General features: G+C 38.6%; 1 protein-coding gene across 1 annotated transcript in view; it reads left to right on the forward strand.

The window, feature by feature from the left end:
• The window catches only part of LOC133519472 (zinc finger protein 239-like), a 147,524-nt gene extending 133,163 nt beyond the window's left edge, over positions 1-14,361 (forward strand). Inside the window, exons 3-5 of the mRNA XM_061853476.1 lie at positions 11,608-11,691; positions 12,354-12,439; positions 14,183-14,361. Of these exons, the coding sequence (XP_061709460.1) occupies positions 11,608-11,691; positions 12,354-12,439; positions 14,183-14,341 (329 nt within the window). The 3' untranslated portion in view covers positions 14,342-14,361. The remainder of the gene's footprint in view (positions 1-11,607; positions 11,692-12,353; positions 12,440-14,182) is intronic.
• The last annotated feature ends 659 nt before the right edge of the window (positions 14,362-15,020 follow it).

Genomic DNA, 15,020 nt, shown 5'->3' on the forward strand with positions numbered 1-15,020 from the left:
ATGCTCTGAAAAGCACCTATATAAATAAATAAATAAATAAATAAATATTATAGGACATTATTACACAAATTGACTAAGTCCCACAGTAAGCTCAATAAGGCTTGTGTTGAGGGTACTTAGACAACGATATATATAATATATAAATATTTAGAAATACTTACATACATAGAAAACACCCATGACTCAGGAACAAATATCCATGCTCATCACACGAATAAATGCCCTTACCAGGATTTGAACCCGGGACCATCGGCTTCATAGGCAGGGTCACTACCCACAAGGCCAGACCGGTCGTCAAAAAACCAATATATTTACCTTGAAGGCAGTTAGTAATGCTTATCTATCGCTTTCCTTCTGTGCACATTCCGTCAAAATATGTAGCACATCTTCAACAGAACAGAAAACTTCGCAATTTGGGGATGGTTTTTTTTCATCAAGTAAGTAAACTTATTTGATGGCATATGCCCGGAACGCAATCTTAAACTTAAACTGTCTATTTAAATTACTGTCAGTAAACCAAGGTATCTGAAGAGGTTCCGACTGCATCGTCTTGTACTACACGCCCTTTTCTTTGCAACGTTCATCAAAGTGTTCTTTCCGGATTGAATGAATTTTTATGTACCTAGTTTCTCAGTGAAGTCTGGAAAGATATACACATCCGCGCCTTTCAAAGTCGAAGTCAATATATTCTTTATTCAAATAGGCTACACGCCCTTTTCTTTGCAACGTTCATCAAAGTGTTCTTTTCAGACTGAATGAATTTTTATGTACCTAGTTTCTCAGTGAAGTCTGGAAAGATATACACATCCGCGCCTTTCAAAGTCGAAGTCGATATATTCTTTATTCAAATAGGCTACACGCCCTTTTCTTTGCAACGTTCATCAAAGTGTTATTTTCAGACTGAATGAATTTTTATGTACCTAGTTTCTCAGTGAAGTCTGGAAAGATATACACATCCGCGCCTTTCAAAGTCGAAGTCAATATATTCTTCATTCAAATAGGCTACACGCCCTTTTCTTTGCAACGTTCATCAAAGTGTTCTTTCCAGACTGAATGAATTTTTATGTACCTATTTTCTCAGTGAAGTCTGGAAAGATATACACATCCGCGCCTTTCAAAGTCGAAGTCAATATATTCTTGCAACAAGCACTTTTAAATCGTCAAATTTAACAAATATCATCTTAATCTAAATATCAGAGCAATTTATTGATGCAGTTATTATTGTTCTCAAAAAACATAGAATTATTATAGATATGTTAAACTCTATAATAAGAATTTCACAAAAGGATCGTCAAACACCAAAATTGTATAAAAATACTAGTCTAGAAACTTTCTAGAATGAAATTTAAATGTCAAAAAAATACGGTATATATACATTGAATTATCAATTTAGTTATTATTAACATAACAATAAATAATTCATTATTTACAATCCCACGGTGTTTCGTCATTCATGTGGTCTTGTGTGCTATAATAGGCTTTAGAAATAATAATAACAGACAGTAGTTTTATTTTATGGCTAGTTTAGTTTTAATTTTAGTACCTATATAAATTTGTACAGATTATAAAACTACGATTTTAAATTTGAAATTAAAAGGAGTTTTGTAATATTTAACATAGATATTTAACTAGATTAAGTTAGCATCCGCTGCCTGTCAGTTATAATATTAGGAAGTTTATTGTAAAACCTTACACAATTACCTTTATTAATTATAGAAGACGTTTATTTTTCCATAGAAATTTGTCGTTTAAAATAACACTTGCAATGTATGTGTTATCAAAATCGTTGCAGACTTATCGTGGTCTAACTTTAGCTAGATGCCTACAATTTTAGGGACTTTGAATATAAACCACGTTATTTATGTTACAGTTAGTTGAAAAGAAGGGTTAACACAATACATACCCTAAATTCGCCTTCCGTCCATAACTTTTCGTAAACTAGCATGCAATCATAATTGTTTCTTTGGATTTATGGACGTGTTCAACATTCAGGATTTCGAATAAGTTTTTATTAGTGTATTTTCATAATAAAAATATTTTTAGACGACCGATCTGCTCTAGCAGGTGCACACTGCCTATGAAGCCGATAGAGACCGTGCGCGTTGGAGGGTCTGCCATCTTGTGGCCTGAATCGGAACCATAAACATGTACATTTACACGTCACGTGTTTTCTTGTGCATAGTAGTTTCTGCCATCTTGTGGGCTACACCGGAACAATAAACATCACATTTACACCTCGCGCCAAAAATCTGACGGCTCCTTTCCTGTGTGCTGGTATCGATGTAGTATGGGTTCGGAACCCGGTAAAGGCATTTATTTGTTCCTGAGTGATGCTGATGGGTGTTTACATGTATTTACATAAGTATTTATATATTATATATATCGTTGTCTGAGTACCCACAACACAAGCCTTCTTGAGCGTTGAGGGCTTATTCAATTTGTGTAACAATGTCCAATATTTATTTATTTATTTTATTTTATACTCTGAAACTATTTTTTCACCACACCAACCAGTAAAAGCCCTCTTGATTGTTCAAAAACGAATGAAAAAGTTGCATTTCATCCACATGTGGGGCAAAGTAATCTGATGAAAATTTTGCGTTGTTTCCTTATTGGTTTGACTTGTAAATGATGACTTTGAATGATACATTTTATTATTACGTTCATTTGGATTTGATTTGGTTTGTTTTTTTTTTTTGGTATTTCATAGTTAGTATTTTCCTCGCATGTGCAGGTTAGGTTAGCAAATAAAATGAGCAAATCGCAAAATGTGCAGATCTCACAATTAGCAGACAGCAAAATGTGCAGATCTCACAATTAGCAGACAGCAAAATGTGCAGATCTCATAATGGGCAGATCGCAAAATGTGCAGATCTCATAATTAGCAGACAGCAAAATGTGCAGATCTCATAATGAGCAGCAAAATGTGCAGATCTCATAATGGGCAGATCGCAAAATGTGCAGATCTCATAATTAGCAGACAGCAAAATGTGCAGATCTCATAATGGGCAGATCGCAAAATGTGCAGATCTCATAATGGGCAGATCACAAAATGTGCAGTTCTCATAATGGGCAGATCGCAAAATATGCAGTGTTTCACTAGGAGGCAAAGTTTGTTTAACCCTCGTGCGTCGAAACCCTCGCAACGCTCAAGATTCCACTTCTCAAGCCACTCGCTACGCTCGTGGTCCAATTTTGGGATGTTTCGCTTGCTCGGGTATCAATATTAGCGCGAGCGGTTAAACAACTTTGCCCCCTTCTAAAACAATAGATAGTTAGGTGAAGTTAAACAAATAAATAATAATGAATAAATAAATAAACTATTTTTGGATTGGAAACCGTATAATGTTATAGCGCCTTACTGCCGTTAAGAGGCAACAGTCATTTCTCCATACGAACGTTCTCGACCGTTTCCTCCGTGGTTTTTGAAGCTAGAGCAATAAAAAAATTTAACACAGATTATTGTTATTTAATATCTGTGTCGGACTGTTTTGCTTTTTTTGATATTTTTGTTCTTAAGGCGCTAGTGCACTTCAAATATTCGCAAAAACGGCCTAATTTACTAGGCCGCAAAGAGAAGCATGGTATTCAAAACTGACATTAATTAACCTAAAAAGCAAAACAGTCCAACACAGATAGCTTACCATTTAGATCTCCAAATTTCGTTACATTTCGTTCTGGAGGAAACCGTCGAGTACGAAACAGTTTTTTGAGATTTTTACGCAGGATTTTTCGCTTAACCTGGCATTGTCCTTATCGCACTAGTTTTAGGAGCCGCTTCCGTTAGCGAGACGGATATATATATTCACATAAAATATTTAAATCTCAGCTCCCGTATCCTCTCAAGGCTAGTTCGGACTACTTTAGTAATTTAGTGGAGTGGCAAATATTTGTGACTTTGCATGCCTAAAGGGTCCTATACTCCATGTTTAGCATATACCCTTTAGGCATGCTGGCATGCACGGTCACAAATACTCGCCACTTCACAAAATTACTTACGTAGTCCTAACCTTTACTCGTGGTTCTTTGGTATACTTGTATTAAAACATATAGATAGGTAATTTTGTGTTACATTAGTTTGATCGAGTCGTTTCGAGGGCAGGCGGACGTGAGTCGGCATCCATACCGTATTGTTCCGTGCCAATCCATTATGCCTTCATGCCGAATTTTCGTTATTTATTTAATCGTATGGCATTATATTGAGGGCAATCAGAGTGTAGCCTTGAGGTTGCTAAGCCAGGCAACTAAGTCAGGTGTCACGGTGTTTAGGTCCTCAGGAGGCCCAGGATATGAGTGGAGTGGGCAGCGCTGGAAAATATGTTCGATGGTCTGCTCTTCCTCTCCGCATTCGCAAAGTGGGGAAGCCGTCCATCCCCATTTGTGTGTGGCTGAATTGCAGCGGCCATGTCCGGTTCTCAGCCTGTTCCGGCGGCACCAGATTTTCCGAGGAAGGTCGAACCCTTGTGGTTTTTTAGTCGGGTCGGATATATGCCTGTTCTGTGTTGCCGAAGCAGACCAATCCGCTTTCCACCTATCCGAAATGTTAAAGCTGCTCAGACTCTCAGCTGCAGTACAGGGTGGATTCCGGGATTTTAATCGCCGAGGGGGTGGGCGGCAGAATTCCTCGTGGGCAGGCATTACGGGGTTATTCGTGATCTTCTCAGCCTCCCTCTTTAACGCCTGGAGTCGTCGGAGGTGAGGAGGGGCAATGTGACTCAATACCGGCAGCCAGTGTACGGGTGTAGATCGGATAGTGCCAGAGATGCAACGCATGGTCTCGTTAAGCTTAACGTCCAATGTATGGGTATGTGCACTTTCAAGCCACACTGGTGCGCAGTATTCCGCTGCCGAGTACACAAGCGCGATGGCCGAGGTGCGTAGGCAATCAGCTGAGGCTCCCCAGCTCGTGCCGCGAAGTTTGTGGAGAAGATTGTTCCTCGTGGCGACCTTCTGTGAGAGTTTTGATAAGTGGTGTTTAAATGTCAGTGATCTATCCAAGGTGACACCTAAGTACTTGGGACAGGGGGTGTATTTAAGAGCTTCGCCATTCATATAAACAGTTGGCTGGTATCCGGCCAGCTGGTTAGTGAGATGGAAACAGGACACCTCAGTCTTGGACGTGCTTGGCATGAGTCTCCACGCTCTGAAATACGCGGATGCCGAATTTTCGTTAATTATAATACACGGGTACCTATGTTTTATTTACGTTTATACACACATTATCATACCCCGGAGTTTTGGGTTCTTTTTTCTTTTTATAATTCACTAGCTGTGCCCGCGGCTCCGCTCGCGTGGTATTCGGTCTGTGTCAGTAACCGGCTCATTCACCACTAATTTCTCTGCCTCTCCCCTGGAGGTGGAACTTGAAGTAAAGTTGACAGATGGATACGCTAGAGGACTGTAGTCTAGATAAAATATTTTACAATTAGGTACCACTTAATAAAACTACACTCGGCATTCTTCATAAGGCATTTTCAGTTCTTAGTTCTTATGGCATTTTAACGCGTATAAAATGCGAGTCCCAAATCGTTTGACATTTACACCGCAAACATCAGAGAATTTTTTTTTCATAGTACCCACCTTCGTAGCCATTATTAAGTGCTTAAAAGAGGCGATACGTATGAATATGGATACGATAAAATTACGATTAGGTATAATTCATGACGGAGAAAATATTTTTTTAGATAATTATGCAGTTATACTCGTGTTGATTGTGTATGTGTGTGTGTGTGTGTGTGTTGATTTTGCCACTACTTAACTATGTAAGTAAACTCATTATTAACCGACTTCAAGATTTCAAAAGGAGGAGAATCGAGGGAACTCTTCAAATATGAAAGTCATACATATAATGATTTTTGTATTTTCTTTAACAAATCTAGCATTTACATTTAAGAAAGTGACATTTGATGAAGTGGAACTGCTGATGATGATCAGAATCTCTTCAACGATACACAGTACACGTTTGGCGATTTGTCCTCTTCGCTGTGTTTGTTAAGTAAATTAGATTTTTAAGCCAAATTTTTGTCAAGTTCGAGTCCTGACGATGGGGTCCATGAGGAATCGAGGGAACTCTTCAAATGTGAAAGGCATACATATAGTGATTTTTTGTATTTTCATCAACAAATCAAGTATTTACATTTGTAGAAGTGACATTTGATGAAGTGGAGCTGTTCATGATGAACAGAATGGAACTCTTCAACGATGCATAGTTCACGTTTGGCAATTTGTTCTCTGTGCATGTTTGTCAAGTAGTTAGGTTTTCAAGACACATTTTTATATTTCTATCCTATTTAGTTTTTTTTATAATTATCTGGTGCTTTATTTCATGCATGGTGTGAAATAATTTATCTTAAATACAGTCGAATACCCTATTGCGGGTATCTTACCAGTCAACCATAGGACAAATCTGAAATGTGTCAAGGTGGGTGCAGTGGCAAAAAATAAACATGTTACCTCCTTTTATACATAATTAGGCGTAGGACGCTGTCTTTTTAATTTAATTGTATGAAATCAAAAATCAACAATAATCGTTCTTTCACCGGTCTACCTCATTGAAGTCGGTTTTTTTTTCTTAAAAATTATTAGTTTACTTGATTACAAAATTTTTACTCAGTTTCCCAAAAGATGGCACTGTGCAATGTATGGCAATTAATTTAGTGTCGTTTAATTTCGTTGTATTATTACATCAACACAATTGAAATTGAATTGATATCCGTACCCCCCTCTTCTAACTTTAGAGTTAATTTGGCAAAATTCTTCCTCGGTGGCTTAATTTCAGCACCATATCTGTTAGTTTAGCAGGGTACTCGATACTCGTAGCACATATTTGTTGTAAAAGTGGGCACCTCCTTCCTAAGTAGCGTCATAAGATTCAGGTGCAAACTTAACTCAATCGAGTGTAGTGGCTACCCCCCCCTTCTAGGGGTTGAATTTTTATAGCCTATAACTTGGCCGGGCATTTTCTCGACAGATTAGTAAAGTTTGCATCAAAATCCGTTCAGCCGTTTTCACGTGATGCGAGGTCAAATAAACAGACAAACAGAGAAACAGACAGACAAAAATTCTAAAAACTGTTGGAACGTGTTCTGTTAACGATTCTTAGTATCCCCAGCCTATTTTTTTTCGAATATCTTCCGTGTACAGACTTTCGACCTGCTTCAGCTTTATTATATGTATAGATTACATTTCACAGCATGACAGAATGCCAAAGCACTGTGAAAGTGTGAAATCAATAGAGAATTTCATACACATAGTACGCATAATTAACATATCACCGAACCATCGTTCATTCGTCGCAGAATTTCATGCATTCATCACATACGTCGTCCAACCATCCACTCGCAAACACATCACGGTGTGGTGCTGATTGGATGAGCGCGTTTATCAGGTGCAAGACTTGAACAAGCGCTGATTTTCGGCGGGACACAGTTCGTACTGGTCGCAGCGCTAACAAATGGCAGACGCAGTAACCGAGCTACTAGTTCGGGGCAGCCAGAATCCCCACGTAAAATGCTACTGGCTAAAGTACAGTCTGTAATTTCGCCTCAAGGGTCGAGTTACTAGCAAAAAAATTGGTAAAAATGGAAACTATGCACTTCTAAGGGACTTTCATTTGGAGCTTACTATTTATTTTTAATTGATAGTTTGGTAACTATTTCACATTAAAGAAAGTTATAAATAGACGAAATAAAAATAACACAAGTACCCAAAACCCAGGGTATGCATATAATGATGTATTCAAAAACCTGACCAACTCTAGGGGCGAGCAGAATGTGCTTGCACCGCCTGTGTGGAATCTCTTACGGGATTATGATATAGCGGGAGATATGGTGCTGCATGAATAGATCATGTTTTTATACTATGTCGGTGGCAAACAAGCATACGGCCCGCCTGATGTACGCCCGCCCTTAGCCTATGTACGCCTGCAACTCCAAAGGTGTTACATATGCGCTTTGCCGACTAAGAATTAGACATTGATTGAAAATGCTCACCGAGAAACTCCTCAAAAATATGTCTGCAATTTGACAAATGTATAACAGTGTATTGCGATGTAATAAAGCTTTATACTCATAAAATATGGGTTATCTGAAAGGAACGAGCACCCGCAACCTGAATAACTCGCCACAAAAGCTCTATAAATAAATTACTTTCCAATATTACAAACATCCCTAATACCGTGAAAGGTATACGCTGAATGACAACCCAATACAACCCACAACAATATCAGGGTTACAACTCTAGCAAAGTCTAATCTCACCCACTTTTCCGTCAAAAACCAACCTTATACATGTACAAATGGAGTTCATATTTGAATGATAGGTGTTGATGAGCTAGGAGGTTTTGAAAATGAATTTGATTGAAGTATCGTTTGTCAGAGCGACACTTTTCGATGCGTCACCTTTATAGGCGATTACGTTTTCTTCAATACAAGGTTGGGAGGAGGTAATTTTGGATGTGGCAGTTAAGTATTATGTTTCTGAACAAACTGTTGCGTCTAGTGCCTAATTCGTGTAGTACGTTGAATCCAGGAGATCTAGACTGCTGAATAAAACCATAGCGGACTGTAAACACTATTTTAATTACTGGTAGTTCCAAAAAATTATATAATTATTTGCGACGCGACGCGATATGTACACTTTTAAGTACACCGCCACAAAATGCTGGAACAACCTACCACCAACTTACCAATGGGTTAAGCAACTAACTTCTTTGCAGTCTTTTAAAGTAAAAATAAAAAGTTACCTTCTCTCTAAGCAAAAACTATTGTCAGAGTGATTGAGTGAAGCCATTACAAATCTTAAGTACTGTAACTAATTATTTATATTATTATTTTGGGTACATATATATATATTTTCTGGACCATGATAGTCATGCTAACATATGATGTCAACTGCTTCATTGCCGCTTTGTTGTTTACCGTCGTAATTATTATAGTTATCTCAGTAACTTAACTGTAGTTGGTAGCTGCGCGCAACTACGCTCCCTACAGGTGTCCACGGAAGACCAGCGTCAGCATACTACTTCAGTAGGACCTGGCATTATGCTGAGTGTTCACCTTTTTCAGTATAATTATATACAGTGTACAAGTTAGTTATAAGTCATTTTTTCTCTTTCTTCCTCTATATGTATTGTATAACTGTGTACTTATACTGAAATAAATGATATTCTATTCTATTCTATTCTATTCTATATGTGTGCGTTGCGCGAGCCGCTTCGATGCTGACCGTCCCCCGGCGGACCGGCCCCGGTCCCCGTCGCTGGCTTACCGGTCCGGTGACGTGACGGTGGACGTCATCGCTATTGCTGTTGAGTTAATTCGATGCGGCGGCGGGTTTGTCGCCAACAAAACTATGCTGTAAAAATTAAGGGTTCATCTTTCCTTATAGTGATATTTGAGTGTGTAAGTATTAATACCTGTTATTAATAAGTACCTATGCATGTCGTCGCCTAATATCCATAGCAATGATTTGCTTAGTAGGTCGACCTGTGTAAGATTGTATCTAATTTTAGCTAATTTTAGAACAGTGCGCCTATCATGATTAGATAAACCCGTTTTTTAGTCCTCTTGTCTGTAAACAATCTCTAAAGTGTCCGGAAGATTGCACTTTTCACTGATCAACTTTGAATTAAAGACACACAATACACTAAAGGCATTTACCGGTTCAAGACGTGCAAAAGTTATTAGTTTATTTACTTTATTCGAAGCAGATTTCAACAATTTCAGGTTATTACCTGAATTTGTCGAAATCTGCTGCGACTTCCATGAACCCATTAACAAACCTGCCCTTCGTAACAATGTGCAAGTTGCAAAAAATTCTCAAAATTTCCGATATTTCTGAAAATTTTCATGAAAAAGTCCTCATGCAAGTTTCCACTTAGAAAATACTCGTTTAGATTAGGAATTATTAATAAATGTTCTTAACTGCTGACGACTGTTTCATTTAATATTTACGTCTCACTCACTAGCATGTATTTTAAGTGTTATAGAAATAGTAACCGTAAGGTTTGGCAATAGACGTGCAGAAAAAACACCGAGAACATTTCATGGGAACTTTGCAATTTTTGAAAATTTCTTGGGCACATTGCTAACCCCTTCGTAGCTCGTTGCCTTGCCCGAAAAATCGTCAAATCACGTCGATTAGCACGTACAATACGCATTGTACACAAAGCTCGATTGCACAACCCTGTATTTGTCCACCTGCTATTTAAGCGACAGCCCTGGATGTTCCCTTCAGTCCTTATGGAAATTCGACGGAAAATAGTGCTCTAATCAGTCTAATTGTGCATAAACTGTGCCAGGGTGTTAAATTACTTGAATTCTAAGCTTCTTGAGAGAAAGAGACGCTTGCGTTTTCCTTCAGTCCTAAGATTTTATTTTATAAACAAGTGGTCCAATTTTCTAAATTGCCTGGTTACTTTCTATGTATGCTAAATAATTATGAGTTTCTAAAGAGCCTGCAAATAGTTCCTTGCCCAATTTCGAATCAATAACCATGTCCTAAGAGAAACTCTTGATACAACTAACAGCCTCGTCTTTTAAAAATATCCTAGTCCTGTCTCTTAACCATACTTGATTTGACCGGTCTGTACAAAATTTAAACCACGATGGACTTACAAAACCTGACCCAAACCGAGCCACTAGATCTGTCAACCAAATCACGAAACTTGAGCTTCGACCTGGCGTTCCTCGCTGGCATCAATAATCAGCTTGTCAAATTGTATGAAAGTCAATGTATTAGGAACCCATGTCGGGGTAAGAGCGTACTTCCGTGCCACGTTTGTTTAAAGACGTTTGACAGACCGTCGCTGCTGAAGAGACATATGAGGACACATACTGGTAGGTATCTTAGGTATTCAACTCACGTCGTTTTATGCTGATGCCACAAAGTTCTTTAAAACTCGCATTTCTGACGTTGGCAAGAACTGGACGCTCAGGCTGGAGGGATGGGCTAACATAACCATCAAGTGGATGCCGGTATAGAAGCGTGGGCGCGGCAGGCCCAGGCGGAGATGAACTTTAACACCTTCTTTTATAACGGGTTGGAAGAAGCACAAAATCAGAAGTTAATGAGAACCAGGGGAGAGGCCTTTGCCCAACATTGGGACACTCAAATAGGATAAATAAAAGTTCGTTTTTAATGCAACCCGACTGTTAACCTTTTGCTAGTTGTTAATGTAGTTACCAGACCTGCTTTGGTAAGGAAAATACGGGTAAGTGTGGCCGGCCCTCACTTTAAAACACAAACGATAGCTCTTGCTCTATTGTTCGTAGAATTCTGGAGTTCTCGGTCCTAAATCAAGCGAGGGAGCCAGAAAAAACGTAACTTTCATAATCTTCAAATTTAACAAAATTCATATGAAATAAAATAAAATATTTTTGAAAGTTCTAGGCATGTTTTTTTGTGGTCTGTATTGTAGCTGTGTCTTATTTATATAAAAAAAGGGAGTACCCGCTACGTCCGTGTCTGACATTTATAGTTCACAGACATACACATGACTACCTAGTTGTGTGACGAATGTCCAAAGTATCCACTGTCCTATCCATTCCCGGATGTCCTATCCATTCAGGAAGTATATACAACAACTATACAAGTGTTTGTTCCGTAGGCGAAAAACCTCACATCTGCAACGTGTGCAACAAGGGGTTCAGCACATCGAGCTCACTCAACACGCATCGACGGATACATACAGGTGACATAATAAGGCTTTATTTAATTGGTTTCCAACATCGGGATCAGAAATAATTTCGTTACGTAGACACAGCTCAGCCGCTAATGATAGGACCCTGAAGTTAAAATGTATGCTGCGAATGTGGTAGAACTCCACTTAGAATGGAATTTTATAATTTAAATCACTATTCTTCCTTCTCGCGTTGTCCTGGTATTTTTGCCATAGCACATGGAAACCTGGGGTCCGCTTGACAACGAATCCCAAGAATTGGCGTAGGCACTAGTGATGGAAAACACCGTGAGGAAACCGGACTAATCTCAGTAAGGCCTAGTTCTCCCTCTGGGTTGGGAGGTCCGATGGCAATCGCTTTCGTAAAAACAAGTGCCTCTTTTTGAGCGGAACCCAAGCTCCCAAAATGAGCCGGTGATGATCTATTTTCTGAAAGGCAGCTCGTAATAATATTTGATATTTATTATTATTATTATTTGGTTTAAGACAGGCAGCTGATGCTGGTACGTCTAAATCAGAGTTCACTACACGATTTCACTGCTTAGATAGTCTGTCAAGATTGTTTTTAAATTGATTCACACTACAAGAGTTCACAACTTCAGAGGGTAATTTGTTCCAGGCATTTACTATTCGGTTTGCAATAAAGTTTTTGCTGATATTTGTTTTATTTGTAGGCGAGAAGCCCCACAAGTGTCCAGAGTGCGGCAAGTGTTTCACCGCCAGCTCTAACCTGTACTACCATCGTATGACCCACACAAAGGTAAAGTAAAGTAAATATTCTTTACAGTACATATGGGGCTACTTTATAGCACTAGTGCGAGAAGTAGCATATTACGTTACTGTGTCGAACATTTAAAGGGCCATATGTACTGTAGAACGTTGTACGATACATGTGCGAATAGGTAATTCGCAACTCGTGTCGATTTAAAACACTCCCTTCGGTCGTGTTTTAATTTATCGCCACTCGTTTCGAATTTCCTATTTTTCGCACTTGTATCGTAATGTACTATTATTACACCACAAAGAAGACAAATTTAAAAAACAGATTTACAATGTAAAGAAAGGTAGCAACCGGCGGTCTTATCGCTGTAAGCGATCTCTTCCAGACAACCTTAGGGTAGCAGGATATAAAGAACAGTAAGTTTTTAGAACAGGTAGTGCACGAATGAATTAGAGGAATACTTAAACTAGTAAAATGTTGATAAAGTGTAGGGTTTTTCAGACTAATTCCTTGGAATTGGAACTAATGATATTGTACCGTCGGCATAATTACAGTGCCGTTAAAGGGAGGGGGGGGGGGGGGGACAGACAGTCAAACTATTTTATTTTTACATGTTGGCACGTTGGTTTTTATATATAAAAAATATTACAACCGTACGAATTTTGATTTTTTTACAAGTTTTTAGTTTTGCCCTGTTAGTATGTATGGGACAAATCTTGCAAGTTAAATTTGACCCACTTCCCGGTTTCCGATGAAGATGAAAATTTGCATACATATGTAAGTCGGGTGACAATGCAATATTATGGTACCATCGAGCTGATCTGATGATGGAGACAAGAGGTGGACATAGGAACTCTGTGATAAAACAACGCAACCTAATTGTGTTTGGGGTTTTTAGAATTGGCTCGATGAGTATTATATAGTTGCCTGTGGAAAGAAAAGTACAGACAGCGATAAAAGCTTGTACCAAAAATATTTTTTTTGCCAAAAACTTGTTATGATCATCGGTTGTGTCATTTTATAATTTTAACGATAAGCACAGAATAGTGGGAAATCCCACCTCACACCGTAGGTAGAGTTAGAGGACCCCCTAAATTGCTACCCAGCAATGAGGTGAGTTGGGAAAATGTATGTATGTAATGTGTGTGTATGTGTAATTTTCAGATTGTGAATTTATTTATTTAATTATTTTAAGGAGTACCAACAGCTACAAAAACATTATGCAGATTTAGGTAACAACACAAAGCCAATTACAGGTACTCACAAATAGAAATGAAATAACAATATTAACAAACTTTGCGCGCAAGTTCACACAACTATCACGACTTATACATTTTAAAAAATGCAAAAAAAAAATTTATACAAGTCATAGAACTGCTTATAATACTAACAGTAAAACTAAAGGTTACGTAAATCGTTAAGATCTCGGACAGACCGCATCACTGCTACTTAAAAAAAAAAAAAAAAAATAATTTCGGATTAGCTTGACTTGATCCGCTGTCCGTCCCACTCTACGCTCATCCTTTTCGCTCCTCTTCCACATGATCGCTCCCCACCACCCTGGTTCCGCTCCCGGCACCATATCTTACATCACTCACTTCTAGAGATTCCACTTTTTTTAATGTTATAATTTGGATACTCAGTGTTGCCATACGAAATAAAATATATGTCTAAAACTACAAAAAGTAGCGACTGAAAACATTTGCGTCCCTTCTGCCCCCTCAATTCCTTCTAACCCCACGGTACCTACATAAACCTAGCTAATGATTGCTCCTTTTTCAGAACAAACCCCACAAATGCATATGGTGCCCGCGTTCGTTCCCGACACCTGGCGAGCTCCGAGCGCACACTGCGGCGCACGGCGCGCACGCAACGCATGCACACACTCGTCCTGCGGCGATGGTGCCACGACTTTATAGCAGACGTAATGCCAATATGTAAAGGATAAATCAGAAAATGAATGACAGAAATATTTCATTTTTCTTTAAACCTCTCCTCACCAACGCGCACACAGCGCACGGCACGCATGCTCGAGCGTTGGCGCCGCATCTTTACAGCAGATGTAATGCTAATACCGGTTTGGCCTAGTGGGTAGTGAACCTGCCTACGAAGCTGATGGTTCCGGGTTCAAATCCTGGTAAGGGCATTTATTCGTGTGATGAGCATGGATATTAGTTCCTGAGTCATGGGTGTTTTCTATGTATTTAAGTATTTATAAATATTTATATATTATATATATCGTTGTCTAAGTACCCTCAACACAAGCCTTATTGAGCTTACTGTGGGACTTAGTCAATTTGTGTAATAATGTCCTATAATATTTATTTATTTTATTTTTAATTAATATGACGAATGAAGAGAAATAAAGTGAAGAAATCGATTTTGGAGTTCCCTTTAAACCTTAGAACTGATGTACAGCAAGCTGCAAAATTGCCAAAATTAAATACAAACGTTATAAATGAATACCATTCCATGCAAACTTGCGGCTTGGTGTACACTCCAGGTAATATTCACTAAATATCGACAGGACAAAGTGCCGACAATATGTGTACACGATCTTATTTCCCGTACGTTAAGGTAGTGTGTACATATTTTTGGCATTTTGTTTGTGTCGATATTT

Source organism: Cydia pomonella, chromosome 7 (assembly GCF_033807575.1).
Source record: "Cydia pomonella isolate Wapato2018A chromosome 7, ilCydPomo1, whole genome shotgun sequence".
NCBI classification, from domain to species: domain Eukaryota; kingdom Metazoa; phylum Arthropoda; class Insecta; order Lepidoptera; family Tortricidae; genus Cydia; species Cydia pomonella.